General features: G+C 37.1%; 1 protein-coding gene across 2 annotated transcripts in view; it reads right to left on the bottom strand.

Annotated features, from left to right (window-relative positions):
- Positions 1-294: 294 nt before the first annotated feature.
- SPATA18 (spermatogenesis associated 18) overlaps positions 295-10479 on the bottom strand; it is a 23530-nt gene continuing 13345 nt past the window's right edge. For both annotated transcript variants that reach the window (XM_030493433.1, XM_030493432.1), the window contains exons 7-12: positions 10263-10421; positions 9537-9712; positions 7516-7639; positions 7075-7167; positions 6378-6423; positions 295-5910 (exon numbers count right to left, since the gene is read on the bottom strand). In XM_030493433.1, the coding sequence (XP_030349293.1) occupies positions 5903-5910; positions 6378-6423; positions 7075-7167; positions 7516-7639; positions 9537-9712; positions 10263-10421 (606 nt within the window). In that variant the 3' untranslated portion in view covers positions 295-5902. The remainder of the gene's footprint in view (positions 5911-6377; positions 6424-7074; positions 7168-7515; positions 7640-9536; positions 9713-10262; positions 10422-10479) is intronic.

The raw sequence follows: 10479 nt of genomic DNA, 5'->3' as shown, positions 1-10479 counted from the left end.
CACATGCTCCCAAGCTTAAAATTCCTGAGATGGACAAATCTATCCCAACTCTCAATATATGGTGGCAGTACATTACAGCAGTATTAACAAATCAGACCACAAACTTACAGAGGAACAGATGTCACATTGAGGTTTGGCTTCAAATGTCCATTTGCAATAACAGCAATTGAGATCCAGTTTAATTTGGTTTAAGCTAAATTCACAAGAGACCAGGTGCTGTTAGTGTAACATACAAAGAGCTTACACGTGGTATTTTATTAATTCTCTAGCAAAATAACCAATTTACAGTAACAGTTTTGAGGTACTAGTGTAAAACACACTGTTTATTTAGGCTAATTGAAACGGACATGTTATTCAGATTGCAGTTAGTTATTCCTGAAATTCCAGTCTGGGCGAGAAAAACATATGGTACTAACTGGTGTTAATCAACTGAAAATGGTTAAATTCAAAATTTCATATGCATTTCATTGACTTAACAACTGAAGAATTTGAAGACAGTACTTCATTGAAACCACAAGTTCATCAGGTTGAGCAATACACTGTCCACTGACTGGAAGTGAAAATACTAATTGTATTTCTCTATTAAAGGACTGGCACAGCTCTACCTGTGTCTGGTTTTAGTTGGGTAGATTCCTGCCCAAATTACAGCAGCATATAGAAATAATAGAATTCCCTTTTCTGAGCAAAGGTATCGTATTCAGGATAAAGTTGAAGGCAGCAACAACATGCCTTGGGAGGACTTCACAATGAAGCAGCTAATACTTCACATGCCCTCATGCAAGCAACTCACCTCAACCTGAATAGTAATCATTCACACACTTGTGAAGTGCTTTTAAGGAATAATGCATTCAATTTCTGATTGACACATAAAACAATAAAGCACACAAAATAAAAGTTTGTGAAAAGGTAAACATGCACTAAATGTAGTATTAAACTATGAACAAGGTACCCTGAAAGCAGTCATAAAACTTAGCCCTAAGAAACAGAGAAAAATTGATAAAATAGCCCTTCATATTTTCCAAATTTTTATTTTGTAACATATTATAAACCTTTGCTGTGAGCCATTTAACATAACTGCTATTCTAATATTTCAAAAGAATTAGTAGAGTCATTTTATATATAAATTTAAAAATACCTGTCATTTCTTAAATTCTTTATCTTGTATTAACCAAAAATAGTCAGTCATAAAAAGTTAAAACTGTATAAAAGCTCATAGCACAAAATGGTATCTGTGAATAGAAGATGATGCTTTCAGATAGCATTTGTCTGTCCATGCTGTTTTGGAGGTGCATGTATCATTAGCAGAGACAGGTTTTCACTGAAGATCCTGAATGCAGACTACAAAGGTGTCATATCTGCTTGTGATAAATTATATTCCTCTAATGTAGAAGGCTAAATGCCACTTACTGTGAAAATTAGGAATTAAACTAAAGTGGTATCTCTTTGTAATTTTTTCTTTTAAAACAAAGAATTTTGAATGCAGGCCAAAGTCCTTTAGAGGAAAACAATTTCACAGGAAGCGATACTAACTGTTGTAAACGGTGCCTTCAGGCTGACATTTTACTTTCAAGCAGGTAACATTACTTTGAGAACTGATTATGCAAGGCAGAAGTGTTCTTTCTGAAAGCCACAAGAAAGTATAAATACACCACCCACTTCATTTGTGTTCATGCCTCTGTCTGCTAACAGTAAAATGATACTAAGTACTCTGCTTTTACTCTGTCTACCAAAAGGTACAGCTTCCACATAAACACACCTGTACATCAGCGAAAGCCTGTGACAGGTTTGCTTACATGTGCTGGTTTAAACTATCAAAAACCTACATAAAATGAAATGTACATACCTTTAGTATACTTGCTTAGTGTGCTGCATGACTAAAAGAAATACAAGTCTTGAAACATTGAATCTGAACACGTTAATGTAGCTGCAAGCCATAATGAAGAGATTTGCATTTATTTAACACAAAGCTAGACTATTTAATACTACAGTAAGAAAATCATTGTGTAGTTAACAACAATCAGAAACAGCTGACAAAGGTTACATAAAGCTGAAAGACACTATTTAATTCTGATGACACTTCTACAGGATGACGAACTTTTGCAGTACACACAATATAAAAGTAAAGTCAAAAGGCTCAAATCCCGGAAGATGTACAGGCATGTGTTTTCCAGGGTACATTTTGACAATTTTTGGCCTTCACATTTACTTTCTTTAGAGTATTTTTGGTTCAACTTAAGACTCATCTCCAGAGCCTCCTACAAGACTGAATCAGCACCAAAGCTAACTGCCAGCAAGATTAGATTGGAGGACTCCACCAACCTCCTGCTCCCAACTTTCTTCCTCTTATCAGGATGTTGGAAGAATCCATCTAAAATAATTTCTAAATTTAAAACTTCATTGTGCAGTAGTAAAAATAGCTGAGCTGTTTACCCTCAGTCTCTGCCAGCTCTGCATTGGTCTCTTATTGAGCTGCAAACACTGAAGATGACTGAAGACATTTTGATGACATTGTATTTTCCCCAGAAATAGGTGATAAAACATCCACATATTTTGACTGACTCCAGAAAGCTTTTGAATCGAGACAGACATAATCAGCCTTCAAAGGGCTTACAAGTAGGAGAAATTCTCCAGCAATCTCAAAATCCCTCACAAAAATGTGCGGTTCTACATGAACACCTGGCTCAAAGGTGGTGTTTCTTTACAAAGTGTAAAAAAGTCTCACTTCCATCTGTCCATTTGCAAAGAGTTTAAATTAGCTGAAAATCTAGCCTTCTTTTTCCTGAAATCAACACTTAGAACAGTATGATCATGATCAAAAACTATCTTGTAATAGTTTTTGCTGGCTTTTTTATTTGTCACCTATTAGAATCCACCCCTACTGTTTCTAATTTGCTGTAGTTACAATGTGGTATTATCCAGGCTTTGATTTAGAGAAGAAAAAAAAAGAAAGAAAAAAAAATCTCAAGGTTTTAAAAACTCTCACGAAAATATCGAGTCATCAATTTCACATTCATGATCCATTCTTTTATAGGGTCTTACAAGCAGTTACAGAAGTCCCTTTTTATAAGTTATTTTGCATTTGCTGATTAATTACATATAATCTTTGTTGGTATAAATGCTCTGCACTGTTGTCATGTGGATAAAAAGCAGCACAGGAGTTGTTAGTGTCTAGCTTGACACCAGAAGCAACCTTCTATCTGACCTACAGATTTAATTAGCTTTAAATAAGCCACACAGGCAACCAGTACAAACCAGTATATTCTTATAAAAAGACTATGGGCTGCAGAGTACAACTGAGTATAGTAAGGTTTGTTCACCCAATTAAGTGTTACCATGCTGTGGAGTGACTTCCTATTTTACTGAAAATCGTTTGCTCTGCTCTGAAGCATGAACTAACTCATTCTCTAGGTACCTGCTGGGGAGTAAGATGAGATGGTCTGCCAAGCACTTGAGAATTCATCTTTTATGGCATTTTTAAATCTTTAGGAATACTAGTTCCTAGTGGCATCACAGCTGTGTGCAAGTCTGGAACTACCCTGCCTCTCCTGCTTGTCAAGAAAAACATACTTCCTTGATGTAATCTTAGTTTTCTTACAGTTGGTATGGAAACTGACTTGAACTCAAAATCATTACACAGACATGTCTTTGTAACTACATGCAGAAAGACAAACATACAACACCTAATTTTTAAAAAACCTACACCTACTTAGCCCTTGGTAATTACAAAATTTTGAGAAATTCTTCAGTTTTCTGTTCAAAACCATACTCAGGAAATAAATTCTCTTCTGTTGCCACACAAGTTGTAGGTGCTGAGTTTTTCCAGAACTGTGGTGGTTTTAGTCATGAGATCAGTGCAGAAATATGCAGGTTTACTTCAAAGCTCAGATCCATAGGTGTGACCAACAATCAGCCTCTTGTAAGAGGAAATACGTTGCTTTGCATTTTCACTTGTGACTTTTAGATAACAAGAAAGTACACCATAAGGTGCATGTGCTTTTGTGTCCGCTTAGTCTATTCGCAGCAGCTCTGTGAATGACTCTCCATGTACAGGACCTCATGTTCGCAGAACCACAGATTAGTTTGGGTTGGAAGTGACCTTAAATATCATCCAGTTCCAATCCTCCTGTCATGGGCAGGGACACTTTCCACTAGACCAGGTTACTCAAAGCCCCATCCAGCCTGGCCTTGAACACTTCCAGGGATGGGGCAGCCACAACTTCTTGGGGCAACCTGTTCGGTGCCTCGCCACCGTCACAGTAAAGAATTTCTTCCTAATTTTCCTTTCATCAGTTACTAATGGGCCGAATTCGAATGAAAATACATCTGTAGAACTAGAGCCCCAGCTGATCCATGGCTCATAGGGACCAATGCTAAAGTCTGCCTGAAATCTGATCCTGTGCAAAAAGCCTTGCGCCAAACTCTTAAGCCACACAAGAAGTAGAGAGAAAGAGCATCAATGTGTAAATCTGCATAAGATCCCTGGAAAGGGATTGCAAAATCTGCTTCTGTAACTTAATTTCAAGGACTAAATAGTTTCAGAACTGATAAAAATATTTTTGTTCATGCTATGACAGTAGTACCAATGAGGTGTCATGTTCTAGGGCATAGGCTGATTAAAAGAGGATGCAGAAAGGAATTTTTCCTCCTTCTGATTCTTTATATTCCAAAATTCCAGAGATGAATTTGGGGAAAGCTCCACATACCTTTGAAACATCAATTATTGACTGGAATGAGACAGTGGAGCTGGTCAATTACACATCAGCTCCATTATGACAAATCCTATGTTTCTGTGCAAAAGCACAAGGCCCCAGGCAGTCACTTGTGTGGTTTGCATTTAAAGTTGGCCCTACAGATGAAGTTCTGAGAGAGAAACAGTATCAGTTCTCCTGAAAACAAAAATTCTGATATTAAAATAAACATTTACAATGGAAAAAAAAGAAACCCCCAACCATGTAAAGTGCCAGAATAAAATCTATACAGGTCTCATTTTTACACTTAAAATGTAATAAACACCCACAGTAAGAGATAACTGAAGACGACTTTTTTCCCTGTGTTCACAAGAATTATTAATCTATCTCTGGTATGAAAGTCCGTTAAAATTTATACCAAATAGGCCAAACCAAGCAAATATTTCAAGCTTACAAATAGTCAGTAGCACATGTTCAAAAAACTTTCAAATTCCAAACTATAAATTTGTATGATATTCACTTCTAAGTAACAATGTATTTATTTAACAAGGCTTTCCAAAAGCACATTCGCATGCTTTCCTAAGGAAGTGTCACTAAAGCCCTGGGGATTGCTGGAATACTGTTCCGTGCAACTTGCACATTGCAGTTAGAAAATTCAGTTTCCTGCAAGGACATATTTAAAAGGATGCTGTGTGAGACTGGCACATCCTCAGATTATTGCTATTTTCTAAAATTGTAAATAAGCACCAATTAATGGAATTGTTTTCAAACCTCAACACTGTGCAACATTCATAGAATCATGGAATCAACTAGGTTGGAAAAGACCTTTCAGATCATCAATGATTTAGGTGATATTAAACATCCTATAAAGATAAACTAATCATTTGGTATCCCTGTTACAAAACATTCTAAGATGCAATAATTCTATCTCCATCTGCAGGACTACAGCGTGGGTTCCTCAGTGCTCTGCAAATTTTGCCAAATCTGTATGATCTTGTACTGCATGCACTTTTTTTTTTTAATCAGAAGGGTTGAATTAGTTTCTAAAATTATAAATAAGCCTTCCATAACTCTAAAAACCACACTGAACACAAACTCCATTTGGAGTGATAATTGCTGTTCACATTATTGTGAGATTTGAGGTATTCTTGAAGAGAGAAGGCACCAGTGAAGTTGTTGGATCTGGATGTACTGCATCATAGGAACATGTTCAGCTAGCACCCTATTGAAGAAAAAGACACATTTCAGTACAACTGTTTTTTTCTAAACCTCTAAATTGTCTTGGCTTCTAGATGGGCACACATTTAATACTGTTTGACATCCCTCACTTCGCCACCACCGCTCAGCTATCTCTCTGGATTTTGAAAGGCATGGAGCCAGCAGGTATGCAGCTAACTGTGTGTTGTGTGGGGAAGAGAACTAGTTTTACTTACTTTAGAACTGGCCACAATAAAGGCAACCAGAAGACAGAACTTATGCCAGTGGTCTGAGTAGAGTGAAAAAGCTCTCCTTCAGGTCAGAAATTGCAGCCTTTTTCCACACACAGTAAAGAAAGGGGCTACCAATTTTAAAAGTAAGACTTGGACAAGTATTTTAGTCAAAAACCTTCAGCATGATGCCTTCTTGCTCTGTCATTCAAGGGCTCAATGTGAAAACCATGAGTCACTATGAACTACTATGCCCACTTACTTAGGCATCTATTCTTCAGTGGTGAAGGACTGCGGCTTCGAGACAACTGCAAGACATACAGAAAAGGAAACTCAGGTATGCTCAAGAACTGTACCCAAGAAAGGTACCTGGGGACCATTCAAAATCCAGTAAATTTGCATGTGTATCAGTGCAGCTCATCTGCTACAAAGCCAAATTCAACAACTTTCTAGTTTTTCTTTCACACCCTGCACACACACAAAGGAGTAAGTCTTACCCAAAACCTCTCACATATTCGATACTCACATTTTAATTTGATGGCATCTATGTCAATTTAATAAGATGGGCCAAGAACTAGAAAAATATGCACGATTTTTACAGAAATAATTAAAAATATAATGTAACTATACATTATATATGCAGAACTCTACTAAGGTTTCACATATCTTATTAGTACTAGTACCACCTCAGTTATTCCCCTCCTGCCCTATACTGATTTTCTGCTCCTTAGACGCATTAGAGAGTAAATTTAGATTGTTAGTTCCAGGAGGCAGGGATTATGTGCTGTATAATATGCTGTCAGTTCAGCTTCATCTCATTCCAGATCCACCAAAGGCATTTATTTATTCCCAATTTTAAAATGTACACATGGCACATCAGCATTTATAAAAGGTTGCCTACATTCTGAGTTTAAAATACTTGATGCTGTTTATACTACAAGCATTCAGCTCAGACTTACGTGATGAGCTAGAAGAGGACTGGTGCTGCGGCTTCGGCTGCAGCTTTGGCTTCTGTTTGTGTTTCTGCTTCTACTTCTACTTCTGCAAGACCACTACAAGAGAAGAGTTTGACAAACCTTTTGAAAGAGGACATTTAACAAAGACAGACTCAGCAAGCAGGCTTGCCATGATGGAGACAAGGCCTGGGGACAGAGGGTAAACACAATAAACTTTCTCCTTAGGACAGGCTCTGCCAAAAATCATACATCTGCATAATGAATTCACTAAGGCAAATTGAACTATTCATTCTAAATATAGGATAAAGCACTAAAACTTCACTGATATTTGATATACACAACCCCAGCCAAATTCTTGATTGTTGCCTATCTATTTTTTAAATTTTAGGGCAGTGTTTAAATCCAATTACTTCCCTTTACATGTTCCTTAATGAAAGTACATACCAGAGCTCCTCTCTTTGTGACTGCTTCTCCCTTCACAATAACAACATCATTTTCCATCAGTGCGGGCCATACATGATAGGCCACCAAGGCAGCTGTGAAATCGGAGTCAAAACTACGATGGTACCTGTTGAAACACAGAGTACAAGAAATGTCTGCATGTAAGTGCCAAAAGACAAATACGATGCTTCAAGTCATCAATGCTGATAAAAAGCAGAATCCCAGCTACAGCCCAAACATCTTTCTTGACAACACATCCATATCACAAAAGTATAAAGTCAACCTGTAAAAAAAAAAAAAAAAAGCATTTGTAAAACAGACATAGCAGAATATGCTGTCTATTTATACTGAGAGATACTCGAATAAAGTCATCTCACACTTCAGAAGGCCACTAGAATACATTTTTGCCTAAGCCCCACACAAGCCAGAGTCCTTGCATCCACTGACATTAAATCTCTATTTTGGAAGGCACAGTCATTCCATCTTCCTGAAATAATTTGCTAAAACAAGACTCGTAGAAAGGATATTACAGAAATACTCTATCATCTCAACCATAAAGGTACACCCTGGTATCTTATGAGACAGAAGAGACAATTGTACTAGCAAGGTGCTCAGACATTAATATTGAAACAGTGACTTTTTAGCTAAGAAAAATTATTTTGAAGACCTGTATGTACATGACACATGTATTACCTCCCTCAGTCTGCAATATTGTCTAACAATACATGTTTGGTTTTGTGGATTCAAACTCAATACCAAATAGGTGAAAAAAAAAATACAAATGCATCTATACATTAGTAATGTGTACACAATAGCAATTTATATAAAACAATGTTGTAAACAGAGGCATGAAGCCCTGTATGGAGGAAGGTATAGGGTATGAGATGTTTGGCCAGCCCTTTTATAGAATCCTATCAGACATAACTAACAGAGCTATTTTAATTTCTACAAATTTTGCTCCATCTTTGTGTACCACACATATATGCTATACATGTAAACATATTTATGCCACATATTTACCTATACAGATGGATTGATGTGTGCATATTTCTCCTGCAGCAGCACGTATAAACACATTACACCTGTTTTTTGAAGCCCTTCACATCAAGTAGGTGAAGAAAGCATCCCAAGACTATACCATAGCATTACTGCCTTCTTAATTCAGCCAATAGCTCTGGATATCAAATAGTATTTGGACAGCATCATTATGCAGTTACATGACTTTGCACTCTCTTGTGGATGGGCTACTTTTATCTTCTCTATTTCTCTTCTTGGCTTCTCAAGCTCTTCCCTGCCTGGGTTCCATCATCATTAGTATTAGTATTATAAACCTCCTTATTGGTATGGCTTTTCTTGCTTTTGAAAGCAATTTCTTTTTTGAGCAATCAATCCCTTTAGTTTTCTTGAAGGTATGGAAGTACCCTACAGTTCTCTGCCAGCTAACAAAGCAGCCAGCCCTGATCCTATAGAGAGGATTTTTTTTAAATCCTATTTTTAAAAGGCATTTTTCTTTTTGCTCAGCTCTAAACCAGAAGAGATGAAAGTGTATTAAGATCCATATGTTGTACAGCAGCCACAGCTGTTGTTGTTGAAGATCCTGGTATCAGACACCAACTGTCAGATCTCAGTAAACATGACTTGGACAAAATGGGCCAGAAAGGAGGAACAAAGATGCACACATTTCCTAAACACTGGAGGCAGATAGAGCCTGAACAGAGAAAGGAAAGCTGATAATTTTCCTCTTAAATGATAAATTAAATATGAGCCAGAGACTGAAGTTTATCCAGAAAATTGCTCTGCTATTCATTAAAAGAAGCTGTTAACAGTGTTCCACATCCTGGCATTTATACACCATCATAAACCTTAAAGACATACCAAATTCCCTACACACCAAGAATACCTGTCCCAAACCTAATGTTCAGCATCAATCTTAAACCTTTCTATTAATGAGGAAAGAAGAGACTTTACAACCTGACGGAACTTTTCTAATAGTACAAATCTGAGTGAAAATAAGGAGTTCTTACTTGGTGTCACTGAAAAGTTCTCCATCAATCCCAAAGGCAATATCAAGAGGAGGAACAAGTGTCTGCATTAAAAAAGCCACAAGGCACAGCTCTCGAATCAAAGTGCTGATCACAATGAAATCAGTTTCTGGTGGAAATGAAATCTTTGGGTTGATGTTCATGGAGCGAATTACTTCCTGAAAATAAACAATTGAGTGATTTGAGCTCACTAACACTTTTGTTCAATGGCAAGTATGAAATCCCTCCTAAACATTCCTCTCAGCTTTCTACATTTAAAAATCAGTTTAAGAAGCTCGCAGCAGTGTTGTCTTAGGCTATTCCAGAAAACATTAGCTTCAGAAAGAATGTGCTGTTATTTTGGTAATGAAGTATGAGCTACATCATTGACATAAATCTTAGAAGGGAGATGCAGTACTTCAGTAGAGCACACAGTTTAAGAAAAATATGAAATTGAGCTTACATTTATTTGATTAAGACAGTTATAGTGTATCTTGCCCAAAATATTATTCTGGCAGACAGAGACATTCTAGCCACAGGCAAACAAAACAAATGATTACTGAGCCATACCACAATATTATTGTGGAAAATAAACTGCAACAAGACTTAAAATCCGTGCGATAAACTCTTTTCCTTCTCCAGGTTACAATGCATTTCTAGTTTACACAGTCCAAATTTATTAGCTACTGAAACAGATCAACACATCACTTCCTACTGCCCTTGACTTACGTTGACACTGGCTTGAACATCATACAGATCCTCATGGTCAACTATGTAATCCAGGACAGTATCTTCAAGTGATTCCGGCCCCGTGTGACCGAGAGACAGAGTCTCTGTTACACGTAGTTTGAACTGCCTGTAGGCCATCTTCGCTGCATGAAAAGACTCCTGCAAACATGAAGAATACCTAGTTAAATCCAGGAGGCTGAGATTAACTTTTTATCAG

Source organism: Strigops habroptila, chromosome 7 (genome assembly GCF_004027225.2).
Source record: "Strigops habroptila isolate Jane chromosome 7, bStrHab1.2.pri, whole genome shotgun sequence".
Classification (NCBI taxonomy): domain Eukaryota; kingdom Metazoa; phylum Chordata; class Aves; order Psittaciformes; family Psittacidae; genus Strigops; species Strigops habroptila.
Note: the sequence above shows the minus strand (reverse complement) of the source record. Positions and strands in the feature narration are given on the sequence as shown.